Source organism: Haemorhous mexicanus, chromosome W (assembly GCF_027477595.1).
Source record: "Haemorhous mexicanus isolate bHaeMex1 chromosome W, bHaeMex1.pri, whole genome shotgun sequence".
NCBI lineage: Eukaryota > Metazoa > Chordata > Aves > Passeriformes > Fringillidae > Haemorhous > Haemorhous mexicanus.
In genome coordinates, this window is record NC_082380.1 from 3,478,380 (window position 1) to 3,503,634 (window position 25,255).

The following is a 25,255-nucleotide window of genomic DNA, read 5'->3' on the forward strand; positions in this document are numbered from 1 at the left end:
GCTGTAACTTTCAATCCACTGCCAGCAGCATCCCAACAACCCCAAAAGCTGCTGGACCTCCCTTTTTGTCTGTGGGGGTGGCAAGGCAATAATCCCTGACACCCTTTCCCGGTCCAGTTTCTTTTTTCCATTAGTTAACCAATGTCCCAAGTATCTGACCTCCAGTTCTGTGAACTGCAACTTTGACTTTGAAACCTTCAATCCCCTTTCTCCCAAGAAATTCAGAAGCTCAATTGTGCTCGCCCTTACCTCCCCCTCTCCTTGACCTGCGACCAACAAATCATCTACATATTGTAGAAGCTTTGTCCCTCCGATCGGTACAAAATGACTTAAAACCTGTTCAAGTGCCTGTCCAAATAAGTTTGGAGAGTCCACGAAGCCCTGAGGCAAGGAAGTCCACCTGAGTTGCTGCTTCCTGTTCGTCTCCGGGTCCTCCCACTGAAATGCGAAATAATCGTGGCTGTCCTTGGCGAGAGGGCAAGTCCAGAAAGCGTCCTTTCAGTCAATTACACTGTACCAAGTGTCCTCCGGAGAGAGATTGTTCAGCAATATGTAAGGGTTTGAAACTGTGGGGAACAAAGTCTTAGTCCTCTGATTCACAGCCCATAATTCCTGCACCAGCCTAAAGCTGCCGTCTGGTTTTCTGACTGCCAAAATCGGGGTGTTATGCCTTGACATGCACGGCTTCAGTGTGCCTTTCTTTATTAATTCATCAATCACTGGTTTCAAACTTCTTCTCCCTTCCATGGAGAGGGGATAGTGTTTGACCTGTGTGGGGTCTTCTGGTCTTTCAATTTCCACCCGAATTGGTTTTATGTCCTGCCTCCCCGCTTCTCCCGGAACATACCACACCCTCGGGTCTGTCTTTTCCTCATCTGGAACAGTGAGACTATAAAGTCTTATTTTGAGTCGAGATTTCTCCACCGCCAACCCCACTCCCAGAGCAACCATCATGTCTCGCCCCAGTAAGTTAAAGTCCGCGTCCTTTGCCAATAAAATATTACCATTGTGCTTTCTGTTTCCTGTATTTATTTCTACATTCTTTTTGATTGTGACCTCAAAAGGATCCCCTTTTACCCAGGTTACCATCATGAAGTCATCGCTCAAAGAGCACTCCTTCGGTAGCTGTAGCACCATTGTCCATTCTGCACCCGAATCTACCATAAACCATATTTCTTCTTTGTAGGGTCCCACTTTTAGTTTTATCAAGGGCTCCCTAGATGTTCCGGACCCCAAACTGAAAAGCCCCTGACACCCCTAATCTTCCTGAAACATTGCCTGGTCTTTGGCTGTGTTGGGAAAATTCCGTTTAATGTACCCGTTCTGTTTGCAGTAAAAACACTCAAAACCCCTTTTGTTCACCCGAGCCCTTCTCTTGAGACGGACCCAGTTTCTTTGCCGGCGTCTTTTTAGCAGTGTCCTTCCCCCGTTCCTGCTTCTGAGCCTCTCTTACTGCTGCCACAAGAACCTTGGCTTGTATTTTCTGTTTTTCCTCATCCTGGCGCATCTATACTTTCTGGGCTTCCCGCAGCAGTTCCTGCAGTCCCTGCTCCTGCCACCCGTCTATCTTTTCCAGCTTTCTTTGAATATCTTCCCAAGATTTCTCCACAAACTGCTTTTAACAACACCATCCCCACCGGGGAATCAGGGTCCGTTCCTGAGTACATTCTCAGACCCTTCCGGAGTCTCTCTACCCACTCCGTAGGGGTTTCATCCTTCCCCTGACATTCCCGGAGTACCTTGCTCATGTTCTGCCCTTTCGGTACCGCCTCCCTGATACCTTGAATGACCATATTCCTTAAATTTATCATCTTTTGCCTCCCCTTCTCTGTCTGGGCTTCCCAAGACAGCTTTTGGTTTGGCCATCGCTCCTCCCCGGCTCCCCCATTTGGGTTCCGCCTTTTCCAATCCCTGATCGTGGCTGAACGGATCATGTCTCTCTCCTCATTGTTAAACAGCGATCTTAAGATCGCTTGGAGATCCTCATAAGTGTATATGCTTGTTCCCAAAAATTTATCCAACCTCTCCGCCACCCCTAAAGGGTCATCCATTAATTTTCCCATTTCCTTTTTGAACGCCCGTACATCACTGGTGTCAATCGTGGTGTGGACATATCCAATCCCCCCTGGAGCTGTCGGTACCTCCCGCAAGGCATAGCTACCGGGTTTTTCCTCCTCGTCCCTGCTTTCCCCCACGGTTGACCTCCTAGTTTTCCGCCTTGTCGGGCGTGCCGGGGGAGAGATGTCCCTGGGAACGTCTACCTTTCTCTCCTCGATTTTTGGGGATTCTGGCAGCAGAGGTGGCGCCACAGCTGCATGGTCATGTGGGAGAGCGGATGCCGCCGCCTGCTCCGGTGGAGGTGGCGGTAGTCGCCTGGGCTTGAGGGACCCCGGCCTCAGGAGGCTTCCCTGGGGCCGATTGTGCCTGGGCGGGATCAGGCTGTTGCGGGGCCACAAGGTAAGGGGGTGGAAGATTTTCCAACGGTTCCCATTCCCTCCCTGCTTTCACCATGCACCGGCTAGCTCGCACTGGGTTTAGACCAGAGCAAGCATGCCTCCACATGTCCGCGTATTCGATTTGCTCAGGGTCCCGCGGACTACAGCCGGCCACGTGGTCAAACAACGACTCACAAGTCCAGGTTTCAAACGTGCCGAATATCGGCCAGACCACGTATTGTCCGATCTCCCTACCTCCCTCGCCATTTTTCCATACAAAAATGGATCATTTTGTCCTTGGACTTTCCCACCCTACACGGGTTCTCGTCCCAGTGTTCCAGCATCCACCCCAGGGAACTATCTCTGGGGATTTCTGGTAGACTTCTTTCGGGGACTCGGGAGGGTTTCTCCTGAGTTTTCTTCTGGTGTCTGCTCTTTCCCAACCCCATTTTCTCAATGAAAGTTACGATTTTTCTTACCTTCTCTGGTTTCGCCAGGACGTCTGTCTCGAATCCCGTTTTTCCTTCCGATGTTGGATTCTCTGGCTCACGAAAAGCCGCCAGCCTGACCAAGTCGGACAGCGAACCGCTTTGCCGACTTTTTGAGCTGTTTTCCTTACCTGTTTCCTCCGGTTTCAGAAGGTGGACAGGTTCCTGGAACTTTCCAGGCTCGTGTCTCCCCTTCTGACCCCAAACGTGACCGGTTTTCCCCCTAGACTCTCCCTGAGCCCCGGGTCTCGTGTGTTTCAGACACCTTGCTCTTTCCCCTGGACTGACCATGTCCCTCGCGGGATAGTGGAACTGCAGTCTTGGGGTCCGCATTCGCCTCGTGACAATGTCACGTCTCACACATGCGTCCGATCACGCTCTACTCAACCACACAATACTTACGGTTCTTTTTCTTGCATGGATCTCTTCGTGCACATTGAATTTTACGGATGAAAAACCTCGGATCTCGGAAATCTCTCTAGATCTCTCCGGGCCAAGAATCGGGCCCTTATGTCTCTTGGCTGTGGCTCTGTTTGCAGCACGCGGCACCAATTACGGTCTGCGGCTCCGGTTGTGGCTCTTTTGTGGATCTGATTGGTTTCAGAATCCAATCCCCACTCGGACTGCTGAACTCAGTGGGGCGCCTCCCGGGTGGGAAAAGGGGTTCCCGAACCCCAGTATCAGATCACGTCGGGATGTCACGAACTTGTTATAAATGATCAAGTCGGAAACCAAATTTATTAAAAAATTTAACAAAGATTTATTAGATCAACAACAAAAAATAGGATTTCAAAAAACCACCACAGCCAAGGCAGCGTCAACCCAGGAAGTCAGCGCTGGGTGAACCTGGATCTGACTGACAGAGTGCCAGCGTCTCCTTAGCGGTTCACCCCGAATGCTTCATGCAGCTGGCTCATATCCCGTTTATTCGACCTGAGGCAGAAATGACGGAAGGTTCTTTTGTGTCCCTTCACATGTATAACTGGGACCATACAGATGCAGAAGTATACAAAAGCCAGTCCAGAGGTCCGGATGGCTGTCTGGGCTTCTTCAGATTAGCCTTCTTTCACATGTAACAGAGTATTGCCAGTGCTTGAGCTAGTCGATGTAATCTCCTGGGGTGCAAGTTCTCGTGAACGGCTCAGACATTTTATGAAATCGGCGCTTATGGCCTGGGAAGGTTTCATTCTTACATTAATGGGCTTGATATTATGACAATGTCCGGGAACTAGTTGAATAGAAATAAGACTCTGATTTTAGCCAGGGTGGTCAAAGCCATATGTTGGATCTCACAATATTTTATATACATACACAGCATGACATATCTCTATTATATACTACATAAATGAGCAATAAATTCTCTTTCTCTGAAAGATTTACGTGTCCTGTGGCTGCTATCTGGCACAAGTACCTAATTTCTTTCTTTAAAAAAATGTCCCACATACATAGTTTCTGTTTTAACTACAAAAGGTACATTTTAACTACAAAACTACATTTACAATACTATTAAAATGTTAATACAGCACTACTAATCAATACAACATAATACATATAGTAAATATCTGCATAAAGCCATATAATATGCACTTTTCACAATAGTGGAGGGAATTATTGATTTTCAAAATTAAGGACTGGCCCTTGTAGCTAATGCAGCAGGGTCTTCTTTATATGAACAAATGTTTGTTTTGGTTACATTTGATTTCATGTCTCCACTAGCTATTGAAAACCTTTCTAACATTCTCCAGACCCAAATTTTTTGTTGTAGACAAGCTCTGGTAAATTAGGAGGGAGATTACATAACTAATGTCTCAGATTTTTCAGATATTTTCAATTTAATTCTGTAGCAAGGCAAATAAGCCCTGAAGGACTATGATCCCATTCATAAATGCAGTGAAGATTGGCAGGTAGGCTTTTTGTTCACTTATATATCTTTGGGGATAAGCTATATGTGATAAAAGATAGAGGAGATTGATTTTTCATCTAAAACTAAGGGGGTGGCAGGTTCTTGCCAGGGCTTGAGCAGAATTAATTGATAATACTGCAGAAGGAGGATAATGTTGGGGGTTGGGTTTTTTCTTTTCTTTCCTTGTTACTTGTGGAATTTTTTTTCCCATTGAGTTGCTAATGTTATAAATGATCAGTCAGAAATCCAAATTAATAAATGCGATTTTATTTTCCACGACCAAAATATGGTCCTCAAAAACCCACAACCAAAGAGACAGTGTCGAGCCTGGGATTGGTGCTGGGTGAACATAGATCCGACTTCTATCGCATCGGATCCCCCTCTGTTCACGAATGCCATTTACAGCGAGGCTATTTTATACAGTTTTTTCTGCCTGAGGCAGAGGTGCCTCGATTTCTTTTGTAGCCCCTCATATGCATGAGAGTTTCTTTCACTGTGCAGGGCTGGACAATTGCTGTTTCCTGAGTAGTGGCAGGCGCTGATCATGTCAGGGGAAGTTGCCTATTCAGATGTATCTTTCTGGCGACTTCTGTTATCTTGATCGATGGTATCAGTCGAGCGATGATCACTCTTGAGTGTCTCCTGATTACTCTTGAGGATGATCGTGCTGGCCACGTCTATTCATAGGTAAACTGGGGTATTGTTCTTCTGTTGCCTTCAGGAATTTCGACATTCCGAAATAGACATCTGTCCCTGGGCTGCTTGTGGTCAGAGATTTGTTTGGATTATAAAATACATTCTGTCTTTAAGCATGAATTATTTCATAACATATATTACACTAAGAAGCACTGAAGGCTGTGTGCTTGAGACAGTGGGGAGGGGGAACTCCTTTGGTTTTTTGGGAGTTTCTCTGGGGGGGGGGAGGGGGGATGGGGGGGGACAACACAGAGATACGGAGAGAATAGAGGCAGTTAAAAAGATGAGGGCTGGAGAGTTAGGAACGCTGTCTCTCGCTCTACTGGGCTTTGGAGGATGGTCGGACCTGCTGCTTGGGTGAAGGAATTCTCTGCCACTACCACAACCCAGCGGGGAACCTTTCTTCTGCTGCTAGGCCCCACATCCCCCTGCCCTGCCAGGACATCCCACAGGTTCCAGCTATTGCTGTTGAGTTTCTGATACATCTCGTCCACCGCCCTAGGATTTTCTGCTCATCCCTGCTGTTCCAGCCTGCTGCTTCCGAGAGTACTGCTAAGGGCACTGGAATCGGCTGCCCCAAGGGTTGGTGAAGCAAATTCTCTTCTCCACCCCTTCCCATCTCAGCCGAGCCGCCATTGCCACCTGCTCCCCAGGCCCGTGCCAGAGCGCCCCCTGCAGCCGTATGGGGATCATTGCACCTGCCCTAGCCACTAGGCAGCGCCCCTGCTGGCTGTGACCATAACTACACCAAAGGGGAAAAGTGCCTGCAGCTGAAAAGGCTGTTACTGGGTTCCTGGTTCCTCGTTCTGTTATTATTAATGCTGTTGTTGTTGCTTTGTTTGCCTTACTATACATACTAGTAAAGGACTGTTATTCCTATTCCCATATCTTTGCCTGAGAGCCCCTTAATTTCAAAACTATAATAATTAAGAGGGAGGGGGTTTACATTCTCCATCCCAAGGGAGGCTTTCTGCCTTCCCCAGCAGACATCCGTCTTGTAAACCAAGACAAAGACCTTCACCCCCATCCAGCCTCCCTACCTCTGCACCTCTGGCCACCTGCACTCATCATTTACCTCCCATTGAACATCAAACTGGATCAGGAGGCCTAGAAAGTCAAAGGCAAAATCCAGAATCAATGTCACACTTGCACCTGCCAAGACATTAGTCTAAGGGTGCATGTTGAAAGGTACACATCTGAAAGTGTGGCAAATTTAGTCCTGGTTCATCCCGGGCTATAAATGTGCCATCCTTGGGTAGGACTGTTCTGGTTTGGGGTCACATCTTAACAACTTTTTTGACATGCAACTCAGCAGTGGTCAAAACATTTCTGTGATCATGGCTTAAACAAGCAAGTTTTCTTGAATTCTGGGTATAGGACATCTACAGGAATAATCTATTTGCTTGATCCTGTCATCTGTGCATTAATATAAGGTACCATCTTTTTCATACATAGACAGTGAGGAATACTGTGACTTTTATCTATTCTCTGGCAACATCGTAATTGTTGCTTTCTACCATGAGAGACTAACATGAAAGCTTTTCTAGGCAAGCCTTTACCAATCTGTTTAACATCTACTCTGAAGTATTTGGTAAAGAAGTCAGGGGATTCTTCATGCAGCATTTCTCTAACTATTCTCTAATTGGCCTCTGTGGGGTGTTATAGAGACATCCCATAGCTCATGAAAAGCTTGTGATGTGGCTTGAAGCCCAGGTATTTTGGGTTGCTGAGTTTAAGTGTTACAGGCATGGTGAAAAAAAGAAACTATTTACTGAGGAACTTGATCTCTTCCTAGACACTGAAGTCTATTACTCCATAGAACTCACCAATACATAATACAACACTAATATATGAGATGAAAATAGCACTGTACTTAAATTTCTTCTTCCTGGGCTCCCATTCAATGTTTATATATTTAGTATCTCTTCAAAAGTTCAGAATTCTTTAGTGGGTCTTATGTCTCAACTTTGAGAGATGGTTTCTTTTCCATTCATATCTCTCATAACACCTTTGTTCCTGGACCCTCTAATGCTGCTATTTTCCTTCACTAGATTAATAACGTATATTATTATAAAAAAAAAAAATAGCAGTTCCCCCATAATATCCTGGAGCATCTACATTAGGAATGAGAACATTATGATCTCCTGTGGTGCTTTGTAATGTGCCATATACCTCTGCTTTCTTGACTGTTGAATACAGCACTCTTTTGAACAAACATTCCCTAAAGAGACTGAATGTTGGGCAGACTTCCTTCACTGCCTGAAAATACATTGAATATGTGCTCTTTGTGATCATTGGCAATCAGGACAAATATTACTCTCCTTTAGCCCAACCACTTATGTCTATGATCTGTGATTTGTTTCCTAAATATGATACTAATTTAACACCTCAACATACCATATTATTACTTACACAGCACTGGACATGTCTTTCAGGAGAGCTTTTCCACCGGCACTTTAATAGCAACTTTTGTCATTATTCTGACTTTCACATAATTTAGGAGATAATTTTCATGATGTCAGGAAAATTAATCCACAAACATCAGAGGTTTCTGTCCAAAAAGGAGACAGAGGAGTCCTTTTACTTTATTCGAATAAAGGGAGAGGCCATGGGGCATTCCCCTGGGGTCTCTCAAATTTTTGGAGGACAAAGCCTCCTTTTTATCAAAATTTCCCAGCCACATTTCCCTTCTCTTTCCCCATTGGCTGAGGTACTTGAGAGGTACAGACTTCCCAATACGCCTGATACTAAAGATTTCCCTCTAATGTATAACCCTCCCTTTTAATTTTTAATTCTTATGGAATTTAGGGTTTTCCCCCATTGTTTCTTTCAATGTCCAATTTCATTTATCAGCAAAGCTAAAGTTTATTTGTAAAAGCAAATATCTTTTTCCATTAATCAATCAGTGGAATCCTTCCCATTGTTTCTTTTATCTCTTCAGTGCTAGTTTTATCTACCAGCAGACCCACAGCTTGTTTGTAAAGACAAATCTGCCATTCCTCTCCATGACTAACCATTTGAATGGTCTTTTCCTGTTTCTATGATGCTTCTGTGCAGCTAATGAACTTTGCTTCAACAATGTATATTCTTTGAGGATTAAGATCCTAAGTTTCATCCTTTTTCAGAACTGAAAGGATGCTTGTTGAGCTCACACTGTTTCAGTACTACAGGCTTTGGCTCTGTTTCATTTCTCACCAGAAGTTCTTCAGATACAAGTAAAAACAGCTTTAGGTTTATGTTTTCTATGATGCAATTACACAAAAAAGACTGGAGAAAAGAAGCCAATAGTATTGTAACATTCTAAAATGCTTTTTCTCTGATGCAAAGTTTGCTTTTGGAAGGTCTGCGGTTCTGTTCCAGGAAATGTAACCAAATTTTACAGACTCCCTTAAACTGTAGTTCTTTAATTGCTTCAGTTGATTCCTGATACAACTCAGTGATGTGGTTTTCAGCATAATTTGTCTTCAAAACCTCACAAAAGAGAATATGATATTATACCTTCAAGCCAGTGAATCCTAGCTTGACAGCTGGGGCTGCACTTTCTACGACTTCTATCTTGGAATAATCTTTCTGTGATTCATTTTCACTTCAGTATTTCAGCCTATTAAAACATTTTGTATGTTTGTAGTCATCAATTTGCCTTGTAATTCTGAAATCTTTCTTTTATATTGATGTCAGGCTATGAATTTGAAGAATTGTATGGGGTTTGCGGGGCCAGGTTTTGTTAGCAAGAGGGCTACAGGGCTGGCTTCTGTGAGAAGCTGCTAGAAGCTTCCCCCATGTACGGCAGAGCCAATGCCAACTGGCTCCAAGACAGACTCACCACTGGCCAAGGACAAGCCAATCAGAGATGGTAGTAGCACCTCTGGGACAACATATTTAAGAAAGGAAGGAAGTTATTGTGCAAAAGCAATTGCAGCCAGAGAAGAGAGGACTGAGAATATGCGGGAGCAACAACCCTGTAGGCACCAAAGTTAGTAGAGGAAGAGGTGGAGGAGGTGCTCCAGGCACCAGAGCTGAGTGTCCCCTGCAGTGCACGGTGAAGACCATGGTGAAGCAGCTGTCCCCCTGCAACACATGGAGGTCCCTGAGGAAACAGAGATCTACCTTCAGCCTGTGGAAGACCCCAGGCTTAAGTAGGTGGAACCACCCGAAGAAGGTTTTGACCCCATGGGAAGCCCATGCTGGAGGGAGCTCCTGGCAGGATCTGTGGACCTGTGGAGAGGACCCCCACACTGGAGCAGGTTTTCTGGCAGGACTTGTGACCCTATGGGGGACTCACACCAGAGCAGCTCATGAAAAACTGGATCTAAAAGAAAAATCATGGATACGGGAACAAGGTTTGAAGTGCATCACCAAGAGACAAAATACAACATTTAAATATCTTCTATGTAAAAAATGCGTAGTTTATGATTGGCTTTTCACAAATATTAAAATGAATATTATATGTGTTGTGTTAGAAAGTTATGCTGTATTAATTAATGCTCTTAAGTAGTGTGTTAAATATAGTTTTAGGTTATAAAAAAGTGTTAAAATAGAAACTATGCTATGGAGGATACTTTTTTAAAGAAAGGACTCCCACCAAGATAGCAGCCTCAGGACACCTAAATCTTTCAGAGAAAAAGAATTTATTGCCCTCTTTTCTTCCCGCCTAGAAGGCACCGTTAAGATTCAGAGGAAGAAGTTGACAATGGCCAGACAGAATACTGTATTTGAATGGAATTTATGCATCATGTATGAGGTGTATGAATATGCAGCAGGCTATTGTTTTTAAGGGTTAATCGGGTGTTCTTTTTCGGGCTTATGCTGCCCAGATAAAGGTACCTGGACATCTGTAACTCTTTGTTTTTATTGTCTCATATTGTCCTAATCCAAATTGTCCAAAATATTATTACTCTAATTGTATTACTATTTTTATAACCATTTTATTACTATTAAACTTTTAGAATTTTAAAAACAAGTGATTGGTGTTTTTCACAATTATGGTAGCAGAGGATGGTTAACACCTCGCTGCCAGGGCTTTAGGAGAGTCAGAGTGGGGAGGCGCACCCTGCTCGATTTGGCAGCCTTGCACTGTTTACCCTGGGGTGACCAACAGATGCAGGTTATGATCGGTGGACAAAAGGAGGCAATAGAACAAAGAGAAGGGAAAAGGCTCCCTATAACCGTGGTAATTGGCCCCCTAAGACTAGTAGTGCACATGAAGAACCCCAGGAAGGAAAAGGGATTGGTAAATATTTCCCAGGGGGGCAGGTACGGGGCGGGGGGGGGGGGGGGATGAATGTGTGTGAATGAGAGGTGGGCTGGTTGTCTCAGAGCTGCCAAGTGAGTGCTGGAGTCTCCCATGCTGTCTTTTCAACTTTTCACAAGAAAAGCGGCCAGTAAAGAGACGAAGTGAGTGATAAAAGGAGTGAGAGAATCCCCCGGAGTAACTGGGACTGGGTCTCAGGGAGGGGTTGGACCCCTCGGAGGTAGGGAGCAGTGTTTCCTAGCCCAATCCACTAGGAAACAGGACAGGAGGGGCCCCTAATAAACCTGCTGGGTTGAGAGATTTACATTCCAATAGCATCCAGGGTTGAGCAGAATGCTGCCGGAGTGAGGATATGCCCAAGAACACCCAGGGTTGGACAACACAGCTAGATTGCGGGATGAAAATTTTGCCCAACAGCATCCGGGGTTGGACAACACAGCTGGATTGAGGGAAAAATTGCCCAAAAGCATCTGGGGTTTGACAACACAGCTGGGTGGAGGGATAACTAATAGCACCAGGACTGGCCAGTAACACCTAAACTTGTAATAGGTGATGTGAAAATGAAAGGTACCTTATAATTGTCTGGTTGTGTGTGTGAGAGTGTCACACACAAAATCAGCCTTAACTTCACCAGCGGGTGTGAAGGGAGGGGCAGTGGAAAGAGGAGTGTGTGACCCGCAAAAAAGCCATTGTGTCCCCAGGGCGGGTGGGGGCTGTGGCAAACGTGTGTGTGACCCGCAAACAGGCTATTGTTCCCCCAGGCGGGTGGGGGCTGTGGCTAAAGAGTGTGAGTGACACACAAATCAGCCTCACAGGTGAATGGGCACCGGAGGCGACCAGTGTCAGGGCCATTCCAGGAGGCCCGGCGATACTGAAACCCAGAGGCCAACCCCAAGGCAAAGCGGGGGAGGTGGGGGGGGGGAAAGGGGAGGGCACAGGGACCCGCGATTTCCGGGCGGCAGGGATCCACTTTGTGTCCTGAGGGTGTGAAAGAATGTATGAAACTGAATGAGAAATAAAAGTGAGTGAATGTAGACGAATGACAGTATAGGTAATGTAGATTGTGTATTTTAAGCTTTACCATATCTCCTTGGAGGGAGGTGTATTGTATTGAAAAGTAGTGTGAGAAAAAGGTTTTTTTATTTTGGGTGTGAATGGTTGAAAGAAAAGTGGTATTTAAGCTATTAGTGAAAGTGAGAAACAGAGGCAGGGGATGAATAGATAAGATCTTGAAAATGGAACAGAAAACCAGTAAGTTGGATACAGGGGAAAAAAAGGGGAATAAAAGCATACTAGAAGAGATACCCCCAAGATAGCCCTTTGGGAGTTAAGTTAGCTAACAGAAATACAACTCCTTGCAAAAAATACAGGGTATGCAGAAGTTGATGGGAAAAACATGCAAACTATGAAAAAAGGGAAATTAACCTTAAACAAGAAGGCTTAAACTTGTGAATTATATACTTCAAAAAGAGCACTAGAATATTTAGCACAAAAGAAAGGAGCAATATATTGATTCAAGGTATGCATTTGGAGTAGTACATACCTTAAGAAAAATTTAAGAAGGGAGATTACTTAATACAAGAGGAAAAGGATTAGTACATGAGAAACTTATTTTAGAGGTTTTAGAGGCATTCAAATTACATAACAGAGATAGCTACAGTACATATTAAGGGACACCAAAAGGTAAAGACCCCAGAAATAAGAAGAAATAATTTGGCAGACTGGGAAGCTAAAGATGCAGCAGAAAAAGGAGCTGAAAGAGTTAATATTACCTCCAAAGGAGGAAAAAATTGGAAATTATAAAGTTTAGGGAAGCAGAGAAAAAAGGAATTAAATAAGATAGGTGGTGAACAAGATGAATCGGGGAAATAGAAACTTCTAGATGGAAAACAATTAGTTAATAAAATGCTTACTAAGGAATATTAGAAGACATGCATCAGAAAAACCAGTGGGATACTCAGGCTTTGTGTGATCATTTTTTTAAGGAACTATGGGTGCATTGGGATTTTTGGAGTAGCAAAGCAAGTAACTGAAAGATGCATAATTTGCCAAAGGATAAATAAAAGGGTTATGAGAAAAACAACACTAGGAGGTCGTGAATTAGCTCGTAGACCATTTCAAAGTATCCAAGCAGAAGTTTGGATTTGTTAAGCTCTGGATTTATTTGTAAAAAACCGTTTAATCCAGAAGAAAAAGAATATAAAACATGCTAGGGGGGGAAGAGATCGTAAGAAAATTACATCTTTAAAATATCAAAAAACCCCAAGAAAAAGCAATAAAAGAATAACGGTGAGAGTAAAAGGCTGGGAACAAAAGATTACCTCCTCCGTTCCATTTCTTCCCCCACTCGTTCGTGGCTGCATCCCCCTGCCCCTGTGCCGGCTCGGGCACAGTCCGTCGGCCCCAGTCCCAGCCGCCCGGCCCGCGGCCGCTCCGCCGGTCGTGCTGGCGGGGGTGGGGGTCTGTCCTGCCGTGTGGACCGTGGTCACTGCGCCGACCGCATCGACGGGGAGTCCCGTCTGCCCCGTCTGTCCCATTCCCGGCTGCCCTGCCCGGGCCGGCTACCGCCGCTGCAGCCGGGGTCTCTCGCCGGCTTGGTCTCTGCCGGATCAGCCGCCATTAGCCATGTGGGGGGCTATCCACGCTCCAGATCGGTCTGCACCGGAAAATCCCCCTCGGGCGATTCCGCCTGCAGACCCCGCCTTCGGAGGACCGAGACTCGGCGCTATGCCGAGTCCCACCCGTCCTGCCTCGAGCTCCGTTCCCTTGGTAACCACAGCTCCGGCTGTTCAGAGAAATTCACTTTCTAAAGGGAACACCTTATCGAAACGCTAAAAGTTCAGTTAAAGGAAAGCCCTCTCCTGATTCTTCCTAAAAACACAGGAGAAAGGCTATAGGAGATAAAAATCCAAAAAGAATGGGAAAAAGGGATTAGTCTATTTATATTAAGAGAGGTTCCCATAGGAGGGGGCGGACCGGGGTTTGTAAATGCCCCTTTGACTTCGTCTGAGGTCAGAAATTTTAAGAAATAAATAAAAGGAATATTTGGAGGATCCCATAGGCACAGCTGAACAGTTAGACCAATTTTTACGTCCAAAAATTTATACTTGAGAAGAGATGCGGTCTATAATGAAAATAATATTTTCTCAGGAAGAAAGGCAATTAATCAGAGCAGCTAGAATAAAAGCTTGGGAAAAAAGATAATCCGCAGGGACCCCCAGAGAAGACAAAATGCCAACTGTACCTCCTGAGTGGGGCCAAAATAATGAGGAGGGGAGGAACCACGTGAATAATTATCATAATTTCATAATCAAGGGAATAAATGAGACAGCATATCAAAGGCGAAATGCAAAAAAAAAAATGTTTTTAAGGTACAGCTTTATAGAGAGAAAAGAAGAAACTCCAACTAAATAGATAAACAAGAGAAAAAGGAAATTGGTCATAAGCAAGCAGAAGATCTGAAAATCTTTAAAGAGATGGGCACAGAGGAGGATTAGGGAGATCATAGGCTCTACTTTTTAGGGGACAAATACCATCTGGAGCCTGTGATAACTTTAAAAGTGGGTCCCCAAGAAGAATTGGAATTTGTAGTAGACACAGAGGCAGAAAGAACTTGCCTGTTAAATATTTCAAAAGGTTATAGTGTGAGCAAACATACAGTGAGAATAACAGGGGCAAAAGGAGAAAGTTTTACAGTTCCGGTCATTAAAGATGTGGTAATTGAGGGGGGAAACTAAAATTTGGATGGGAGATGTCTTATTGGTCCCAGGGGCAGGTAGCAACTTATTGGGGAGAGACTTACAAGTGAAATTAGGAATAGGGGTTATACCAGAAGATGGGAAAAAGACAGCTAGAGTTTTAAAATTAGGCCAAGAGGATGAAGAAAAATCAACAAGGAAGTTTGGGCTGGGGAAGGAAATAGGAGAGGATTAAATATTGACCCCATAAGGGTTACAATTGAGAGAGAAGATGGTCCCATACTGTACGTCACTATCCGATATCTTTAGGAGGAAGGGAAGGTTTGAAGCCAGTAACAGAAGGACTAATAAAGGATGGGACATTAGAACCTTGTATGTCTCCTCATAATACCCCTATTCTCCCAGTAAAGGAGTCCGATGGGAGTTATAGACTAGTACAAGATTTAAGGGAGGTTAACAAAAGAACTCAGACTCACTACCCAGTGATACCAAATTCTTATACTCTTCTAAGTAAAGGCCCACCCCAGCATCAGTGGTTTAGTGTGGTGGATCTTAAAGATGCCTTTTGGGCTTGCCCACTAGCCAAGGAGAGCCAAGATATTTTTGCCTTCGAATGGGAGGATCCAAAAACTGGGAGAAAGCAGCAATTAAGATGGACAAAATTACCACAGGGGTTTATGGAATCCCCAAACTTATTTGGGCAAGCTTTAGAAACAATACTACAAGATTTCCCTACTCCTCCTGGAATACAAATTATCCAGTATGTGGATGATTTTTACTATCTAAGGAGGCTGAAGTTGAAGTGAGAGAGGCTACTATACAATTTTTGAATTCTCTGGGGGAAAAAAAATTTTAAAAAAGGAGGATTAAGGGTATCAAAAGGGAAACTAATTTGTACAACCAGAGGTAGAATATCTTAGACACTTAATAAATAATGGTAGCTGGAAACCCAACCATGAGAGAATTGCAGGAATTTTATCCCTTCTCCCTCCCTCTTCAAAGAGGGAGACCAGAAAATTACTTGGATTATTGAAATATTATAGATTATGGATTGAGGGGTACACACAGGCAGTAAAATTTGTGTATGAAAAATTGACAGAGGGAGATGATATAAAATGGACCAAGGAAGATATTGTTAAATTAAAAGAGTTGAAGTTAAAACTAGCCTAAGTACCAGCTTTAAGCTTACCCTTGTTAGAAAAATCCTTTATCATTTATACATAAGTACAGAAAATGGAGTAGCTCATAAAATTTCAGTTCAGGAGTGAGGAAGAGTAAAAAATCTAGTAGCCAGTATATCAAAGATGTTAGACCCAGTAAGCCACAGCTAGCCAGTATGTATTTAAGCTATAACTGCTACTGCAATCCTAGTAAAAGAAAGTTGTAAGCTTACTTTTGGAAGTAAACTAGTTGTGTACAGCTCGTACCGTCTGAGGTGTGTTGAATCAAAGAAAAAAAAAAGTAAGAAAAGAAGAAAGAGATAAGTTGAAGTAGGGGGGTGGTTAGCAAACTCTGGGATGTTGGAATGTGGAGCGATGGTGTCTTGGTGCTAAAAGAGAGCAGAAATGTGAATGCAGGTTTTTTGCCTGAAAGGCAGAGAAGTATCGTAACACATGGTTGTTAAGAGCTGAACTGGGGTCCAGAAAAGGTTTAGCAGAACAGGCCCTCCTTGAAGGGAAAAGAGGATAAGTTGACTATAGAGAGAAAAAGAATGTCAGGAGCACCTGAGAACGCCAAGTTTGGAGTTGTCAAGGTTGGGAGGTGTCTGACCGCTCCCTACGAGCGGCAGGGTCTCGGGGGCTGCGGCAGGGACTGATTCATGGAGGTGACCCGGCGGAGGTACTGGGTGCAGATTACACATGTTTGCTGGTCAGGAGCGGGCTGGCTCAGTGGCGGAACTGCTGCGGTGGCTCCCAGACTGTCGGGGTCCCGAGTCCAGGATGACAGAGTCGGCCACGGTAAGTGAGTCGAGAGAGAGAGAGAGAGAGAGAGAGAGAGAGAAGAAGAGAGAGAGAAGGAAAGAGAAAGAGAGAGAAAAAGAGGGGGGGGGGGGGGGCGAAAGGGACCCAAGGAATGCCTCCAGGGTCCCCATGCCCGTGGCTGTTCTCCCCTGCTCCCACCGGCCGGGCCCCTGCAGTGAAGTGGCAGCAGCGGGGGAAGAGCGAAAAACAGCATTGACAGCAAGGCTGTGAAAAGAGGGGGAGGGGGCTAGCACAAAAGATAAAATCAAAGCAGAGATTGCTGACTCTCCAAACTTCACAAAGTGGTTTATTTTTCTTAAGTAAAATTTTTTTTGTTTTGTTTGCTGTTAAAAAGAAGTTTTTTGGTTTTTTTCTTCCTGAAGAATGGGTTTGTAAGGCTAAAACAATTAAATGTTACCCAAAAAGTAAAAAACAATAGATGTGATTCATCTCGTGTTAAAAATCGGCCTGGCCTTTCTTATTTAACTAACTGTAACTCACAGAAAGAAGAATTTGCCTTTGCAGCTATTAGCACAGCTGGATATAAGAAGAGGCTGCTGTGAAGAAAGCTTTTAGCTAAACCCAGAAAGTTTGGAAGAAAAGCAAATGGTAAAAGTTAATGAAGTATTGTCTTTTTTATTACTATGCTATTAAAAAGTCCTTTCCAGGTACTTCTGAAGCAACAATCTGAATCACGGAAAGAGGGTGAATTCATGCCAGCAGAATCAAAGGACTTGTGAAACAACCTGAAGAATGGACTATCACATTTAAACCGGGTGATACCAAATTAACTTTCAAACGGGGACTGAGTGGTAATGGTTTGGGAAAACCCAAATGATCCAAGAAATGTACAAAGAATAACACCTAATTAAGAAATGAGGCAATGCTTATATCAGTGGTTCTGAGCACTACCTGAATAAAACATCTCCTTGGGGAGGAATACTTCAGACAGAAGGATCAGAACTGTTTTTGTATTCTGACCTTAGCCTGTGAATTGTACAGGGAAGAAGGGGAATTACCATTTCCATCAGTACCATACTGTAAACTTTATTTGATTAATTCCGATACTGGACATGCTAGCTGGGTTATAAGTAAATGCTTGAATTGTGGGAATAATTAGTATTGTAGTTCACAAAATTTATGCTCTTATTGCAAGAAGTGTTGAAGTAATAACTTTGTTTTGTGGATGGGAATTGTTAGTGCCTGTTGAATGAGAGATGCCTGAGGAACAGTGGGAAACCATAGTTAAGGGGTGGCAAAAACTATTTGCCTGGAAATTAGCCAAGGGAAAGTAACAAGGAAATAGAGGGCAAGACCAGATTGGCCTCTGTATTTGCCACCAAGAAGATCAAATACACCTGTTGTGGGTTGCAGCCTCACAGGCATGGGAGGTGGGAGTATAAACCATACTGGACCTCTGTTATTCCTGTTTCTGGAACTCTGTTGTCTTTTCCCTTTTGGGATACCAGCAAGATCATGTCACAAATGCTACAGAAAGCATCACATGGAAAGAAACCAAAGTTCCTCTTTTATTACACACACCTATGTCAACAGCCAGTGTTATAACCCATCCAAATTAAGAAGCTGTAGGCAAAATGCAGAAAATTATTGGATTGCAAGAAACTTAGGAAAAAGTGGTAATAGACGGGAAATTGAATGTCCAAAAGGAGAGAGATGGATTTGTTTTACATTTAATCTTAAAGATACAGTTCAAGATTCGGGAAAAAAACCAAACAAACAAATAGTAGACAAAAAGGTAAAACCAGCACAGCAATCTAACTCTGTATTGACCCCAAATTATATGTTGAGTCGTATTACAAGACTCCAAGCAGTTATTGAAATAATAACAAATAAAGCCGCCCAGGCATTAATATCAAGTCAGCTAAGCCAAACAAAAACTGCAGTGTATCAGAATAGGTTGGCTTTGGACTATTTATTGGCTAAAGAAGGGGGTGTTTGTGGAAAGCTTAATATGAGATTGTTGAAAATTGATGACCACAGAAAAGTCATTCCAGAAAAAAGCAAAAGAAATCAAAGAGAAAAAAAAATACATATAATAACCCAGGTACCAGTCCAAAAATTAGAAAACAATGTTAAAACCTAGCTGGTGGGGTAATGTATTAGAAGAAATTAAGATTTTTCATTTTATGTGTTACAACTGTTTTGATATTTCTTCCTTGTGTAATCCCCTGTTTTATTTTCCCAGCATAGTCCAGAAGATGCAAGTAGACAAGAAAAATTGCTCAAGCGAAATGACTTACAAAGAATAAGAGCGGGGATTGTGAAAAATGCGTATTTTATGATTGGCTTTTCACAAATATTAAAATGAATATTATATGTGTTGTGTTAGAAAGTTATGCTCTATTTATTCTCTTAAGTAGTGTGTTAAATATAGTTTTAGGTTATAAAAAAGTGTTAAAATAGAAACTATGCTATGGAGGATACTTTTTTAAAGAAAGGACTCCCACCAAGATAGCAGCCTCAGGACACCTAAATCTTTCAGAGAAAAAGAATTTATTGCCCTCTTTTCTTCCCACCTAGAAGGCATCGTTAAGATTCAGAGGAAGAAGTTGAAAATGACCAGACGGAATACTGTACTTGAATGGAATTTATGCATTATGTATGAGGTGTATGAATATGCAGCAGGCTATTGTTTTTAAGGGTTAATCGGGTGTTCTTTTTCGGGCTTATACTGCCCAGATAAAGGTACCTGGACATCTGTAACTCTTTGTTTTTATTGTCTCATATTGTCCTAATCCAAATTGTCCAAAATATTATTACTCTAATTGTATTACTATTTTTATAACCATTTTATTACTATTAAACTTCTTAAAATTTTAAAAACAAGTGATTGGCGTTTTTCACATCTAGAAAAAAAAACAAAACAAGGACAGAGCTATTAATCGAAAAAAAAACCTGTCAGGTGAGGCTGCAAGCAAGAGAAAGTGGGAGAAGCAGGGAGGGAAGGGAGATAGGCCACACACACCAAACCAGATCGCAAACAGAAAGGAACACGCCCGAAGGGAGGGGGGAAGAGGGGGAAGAGAAGGGGGGGCGACGGGGAAGAGGCGCGGACTTTACCTTGCATCCCAGCTCAGCCACACAAATAGATCTACTTTGCGCAGCACAGCGCGCTTACTCGAGTCCATCGCTCGCTGCAAGTAGTGTAACCTCCACTCCCCATCTCATGCTTTTAACTCCTCCCGCCGTGGCGGCTCCTCCTTTCCAGATTTCACTGCCGCATAGGGCGCACTCTCCTGGCTTAGGCAGTGGTAGAGCGGCGTGCCTGGTCTCTCTTCCGGCCGCCATCTCGCGTGTTCTGCTCGATCCTCATCCCACTCCCACGATCCTCATCTCCCCCCGCTCTGGCACCGCTGCTTCCCCTCTAAGAAGGTACAAAGGAGATGGTGGGGGAGGGACTAGCGTGAAATTTGTTGCGCGACCAAGGGCTATGGGTTAGTGGACGGCTGTGGTTGGGGCAAGGCAAGGCAAGGCACGGCATGGCATGGCATGGCATTTACGGCCAGAGCCTCTGGAGAGCTGTATATGGCACTGTGTGTGGCAGACCAACCGCTCTGTTAGGGCTTGGACGGCTTCCCGTCAGGTGTGCGAGTGTAGTGAGGGGTAGCTGTGGAGCCCCTTGAGCTCACCTACCTTACTGCCGGGCCCAGGTTGTGGCCTGGGCCGCCGAGTGCTTCCTGACCTGTTTTACATGGGTGCTCTTGTTGCTTCCACAGATGAAAGAAACGATCATGAACCAAGAAAAGCTTGCTAAGCTCCAGTCCCAAGTGCGCATTGGTGGCAAGGTAGGAACTGTCTCCCATCCCTGCCTTCAGGATTGTGTGTCATGGTCCATACGCTGGGCCTCTGATGTGGGATCCTGAAAACTTGGGTGGGGAGCAGCCTTAAAGACTCCTGCCTTGGCTGGACTGTCCTTGGGGGAAGCTGCACTGCTGCAGGGATCTCTAGTCAATTCAGTAGAAGCAGAATGTAGGAGTTGAACCGCCAGCCTTTTCTGTTTGGATTTATCTTATAGCTGTCTTGTAGCCTATATTTTTATATAGGCTATATTAAAAGGCATCTGGGGTGGGGCAACCCTGGATGTATGTACAAACTAAGGAATGAAACATAGAGCAGCACTACAGAAAGGGACCTCAGGGTCCTGGTCAGTGGTAAGTGCTAAGTTGGATATGAGTCAGCAGTGCCCTGGCAGCCAGGAGGGCCAGCCATGTCCTGGGGTGCATCAGGCACAGTATCGCCAGCCAGTCAAGGAAGGTCATTGTTATGCTCTGCTCTGCACTGGCGCAGCCTTAACTCGACTACTGTGAGCAGTTTTGAGCACCACAATATAAGAAAGTGTTACGAACAACTGTTTGAGATCACTTAAAAAATCAGCTGCAAGGGTATTGGTAAAAACCAGATTTAATATTAAGCGACAGCATGACAAAGTTTGTTGGCAAAATTCACTCTATTACTTACTAGACAGTTAAGGCACACCAAGGAAAACAAGCAACAACAAAACCAAACAAAATCCAGGCAATCAAAACAGAAATGAACTGAGAGCTATCTGGCGGGGTGTGGGGGGGGGGGTATGCATGTGTGTGGGCGTGTGACAAAAGGATAGTGAGGGCAAGGATAAACAGGAATACGGCCTAAAAGCTTAACAGCACTCAAACTTAACAGTACTTTAAGTTAACTTATACCTTAAACCTAAGAATTTAACAAAGGAACAACACTTATACCTTAACCATAAGAACTGAAGAATAACACTTCACAGCATTTAACTTAGCTTATAACTTATGACTTAACCTTACTTACAGGCCTAACCTACTTAGATATCTAAGGTACTTAAACATCTAAGAAAGCAGCATTTCTCCCAGATTTTCTATAGCACATGTGCATGTGTATGCACACAGACATAAAGAATCAGTGCAAGTTATCTGTGAAAAATTCCCCTCAAGTGTAAGTGAAATATTAATTTCAGATAGCTTTGCATCTCCCCAGTGGGTGAAGGGTCAGGCCTTGAGGAGTGGGGGTGTTGTCCAAGGACTTGTCATCGTTTGGCAATCCTCTGAGTACAGCAAACATGAGAGTTTGCTGGGTCTAAGAGGCCCCACTCATAGGGAGGTTGCTGGTCACAGCCTGCTGCAGTCCAGAAGAGCTCAAAGGGTCTCATTTTAGACCATTGTTTATAGGGTTGCAAGAGAGTGGGCTTTAGTCATAACAGTGTTTCATCCTGGACATAGTTTGGATCGGCACTTTCTTTGAAACTGTGAGAACAGGGATATTATGCCATTCAGGCAAGGAAAACAGTTTCCAAGGCTGTTCATAAAGAAAACAGGAGCTCGTTAGACAGCAGCAGTTCCTGGGAGCAGACAGTGTTTCTGATAAGCTCAAGAAGAGCTGAGCCCATGTGCTGTTTGTCAAGGCTGAGGCCTAACAAGCATTTCTGAGATCGCAGTGTGGCCTGGAAAAAGGGGGGTATGCACCACCACAGAAAGATATAAAGCTACTAGAGGGCATCCAAAGGAGGGCTACAAAGATGGTAAAGGGTCTAGAGGGGAAGCCGTATGAGGAGTAGCTGAGTTCACTTGGCTTGTTCAGACTGGAGAAGAGGAGACTGAGGGGAGACCTCAGGCTACAACTGTAGTTTCAGTCTACAACTTCCTCACGAAAAGAAGCGAAGGGCAGACACTGATCTCTTCTCTCTGGTGACCAGTGATAGGACCCGAGGGAATGGCATGAAGCTATGTCAGGGGAGGTTATTTTGGGTATTAGGAAAAGGTTTTTCACCCAGAGGGTGATTGGGCACTGGAACAGGCTTCCCAGAGCAGCGGTCACAACCCCAAGCCCGTCTGAGATCAAGAAGCATTTGGACAATGCTCTCAGGCACATGGTGTGAATCCTGGGGCTGTCCTGTGCAGAGTCAGGAGTTGGACTCTGATCCTTGTGGGTTACTTCCAGCTCAGGATATTCTATGATTAAGATTTGAAGTAAGTAGACCTTTAACAGTAAATGATCTTGGGTATAGTTTTCATAATAGACTAGAGAGCTATACTCCAAATTCTCATGACAAATCTTTAAGATGCCCGTGGCTGTTTTCTTGCTTTTTAGAACAAAGCTGGGGTTTCTGTATTTCTCATACTCTTATCATTGTAGAATAACATGCGTAGAAGACCTTTTTATTTTTACATCTGAATTTATGTAGCTTTGTGATTACTTATAATCTGAAAATAAAAAAGTATGTTTAGTATAGTTGTATGCTAGTAAACACGTTAAATACAGTTTCAGTTTTAAGGCAAGAATTTGTTAGCAATTTTTTTGTTGTTTTTATACCTGAGAAATGTGCACACAATACAGGCTTGTATTTAGAACACAAGCTATTCTAAAATAAGACAATGGGAGCAGTGGTAAAGGACTCTGGAGTGCAGGTAGTTTTTTTCAGTCTTCCTGATCAAAAGGAAGGAGTTTGAAAGTGTTAGTCAAATTTGGCAAATCAACAAATGGTTACAGTACTGGTGCCACAGTTGGGGGTTTGGCTACCTAGACTACAGGACTTGGTTTGAGAAACCTGGTCTGCTAGGGGCTGATGGGTCCATCTGTCAGAGAAGGGGATCTCTTTCAGTCATAGGCTGATGAAGAGGGTTTTAAACCAAAATTGCAGAGAGAGGGGAAACTCAGTCTATCCCACTCCTACTAGTTAAATGCCAGGGCCGGGGAGAGATGCCCAAAGCCTGGAGAGGAATCACAGGTCAGCAGGAGAGCATCTGAAGAGCAGCACCAAGGGATTCCAGCCAGTAAATCAGCTTCATCAAGCACTCAACTTAAATGCCTCTATGCAAACACATGCAGCATGGGGAATAAACAGGATGTGCACATGCCTCCAGGGCTATGATCTTACTGGCAACACAGAGACATGGTGGGAGGCTCCTGTGATGAGTGTTTGAATAGAAGGACACAGGCCCTTTAGGAATGACAGGCAGGGGAGACAAGAAGGTGATGTTGCCCTTTATGTCAATGGAGTGCATGGAGCTCCACCTGGGGATGGATAAGAACCTGACAGAGTTTATGGGTCAGGATTATAGGGAGGGCAGGGACAGGTGACATTATAGTGGGAGTCTGCTCCAGGCCACCTGATCAGGAAGACTGAGTGGGTGAGGCTCTCTACAGACAGATAGGAACAGCCTCACATTCAGAAGCCCTGGTCCTCGTGGGGAACTTCAACCACCCTGATACCTGTTGGAGGGACAACACAACAGAGCACAAGCAGTCCAGGAGGTTCCTGGAATGGATTGATGACTTCCTTCTCCAAGTGACAGAGGAGCCAATGAGGAGAGGGGCTATGCTGGACCTTATTCTCACCAATAAGGAGGGCCTGGTGGGGAACGTGAAGCTCAAGGGCAGGCTGGGCTGCCCTGACCATGAAATGGTGGAGTTTGAGATCCTTGGGGCAGCAAGGAGTGCACACAGCAATCTCACTGCCCTGGGCTTCAGGAGAGCAGACTTGGGCTAGTTCAAGGATCTGCTTGGTAGAGTGCCATGGTATAGGGCCCTGTGTCACCGACATGTTTTATGAAAAATCCTTTCCTTAGGATTTTTCCCTCCTGAGAAGCTGAGAGGCCTCAGGAACAAACTGTAAACAATTCTTATCTGCTGCTGTGGAATGCAACAGGGGTAATCTGTGATTGGTCTCATCTGGTTGTTTCCAATTAAGGGCCAATCACAGATCACCTGTGCAGACTGTCTCGGTCAGAGACAGGCCTTTGTTATTCATTCCTTTTCTATTCTTAGCTTAGCCTTCTGATGAAATCCCTTCTTCTGTTCTTTTAGTATAGTTATAATATATTATCTATCATAAAATAATAAACCTAGCTTTCTGATACATGGAGTCAACTTTCTCGTCTCTTCCCTCATCCTGGGACCCTTGTAGACAATACCACAGCCCTGGAGGGAAGAGGGGCCCAAGAAAGTTGGTTGATATTCAAGGATCACCTCCTCCAAACTCAGAAGCAATGCATTCCGACAAAGAGGAAATCAGACAAAAATGCCAGGAGGCCTGTGTGGATGAACAAGGAGGTCCTGGACAAGCTCAAACAGAAAAAGGAAGCCCACAGAGGGTGTAAGCAAGGACAGGTATCCTACAAGGAATACAGAAAGATTATATGAGCAGCCAGAGATCAGGTTGGGAATGCTAAAGCACTGATAAAATTAAATCTGGCCAGGAATGTCAAGAGTAACAAGAAAATCTTCTATAGGTACGTCAGTGATAAAAGGAAGACTAGGGAAAATGTGTGCCCTTTCTGGAAGGATATGGGAGACCTGGTTACCCAAGACATAGAGAAGGCTGAAGTACTCAATGACTTTTTTGTCTCAGTTTTCATCAGCATACCACCTGAGTTGTAGAAGGTGAATGCAGGGATTGGGAGAATGAAGAATCACCCACTCTAGGAGAAGACCAGGTTTGAGACCATGTAAGGAACCTGAGGGTGCACAAGTCCCTGTGACCTGATGAGATGCATCCACAGGTCCTGAGGGACCTGGCAGAGGAAGCAGCTAAACCAGTATCCATAATTGAGAAGTTGTGGCAGTTCAATGAAGTTCCCACTGACTGCAAAAGGAGAAATATAACCCACGTTTTTAGAAAGGAAAATGAGGAAGACACCGAATTACAGGCCCATCAGTCTCACCTATCTGGTGCCCAGCAATATCATGGAACAGATCCTCCTGGTAACTATGCTAAGGCATATGGAAAATAGGGATGATTTGTGACAGGCAACATGGCTTCACTAAAGGCAAATTGTGCCTGACAAATTTGGTGGCCTT

General features: G+C 44.2%; 1 protein-coding gene and 1 long non-coding RNA gene across 4 annotated transcripts in view; one reads left to right on the forward strand and one right to left on the reverse strand.

Annotated features, from left to right (window-relative positions):
- Positions 1-3,659: 3,659 nt before the first annotated feature.
- LOC132341424 (uncharacterized) lies at positions 3,660-19,630 on the reverse strand. 2 transcript variants are annotated; one of them, XR_009490201.1, is made up of 2 exons: positions 19,514-19,630; positions 3,660-5,584 (listed from the first exon to the last, which is right to left on the reverse strand). It is a non-coding gene; the product is annotated as an uncharacterized LOC132341424 (long non-coding RNA). The 2 variants fall into 2 exon arrangements; XR_009490200.1 differs by lacking the exon at positions 19,514-19,630 and adding an exon at positions 13,095-16,524.
- LOC132341423 (transcription factor BTF3-like) overlaps positions 19,627-25,255 on the forward strand; it is a 36,375-nt gene continuing 30,746 nt past the window's right edge. The window contains exons 1-2 of one of the 2 annotated variants that reach the window (XM_059872988.1): positions 19,627-19,825; positions 20,170-20,238. In XM_059872988.1, coding sequence (XP_059728971.1) covers positions 20,170-20,238 — 69 coding nt within the window. In that variant the 5' untranslated portion in view covers positions 19,627-19,825. The remainder of the gene's footprint in view (positions 19,826-20,169; positions 20,239-25,255) is intronic. The other variant, XM_059872987.1, reaches the window with a different exon arrangement.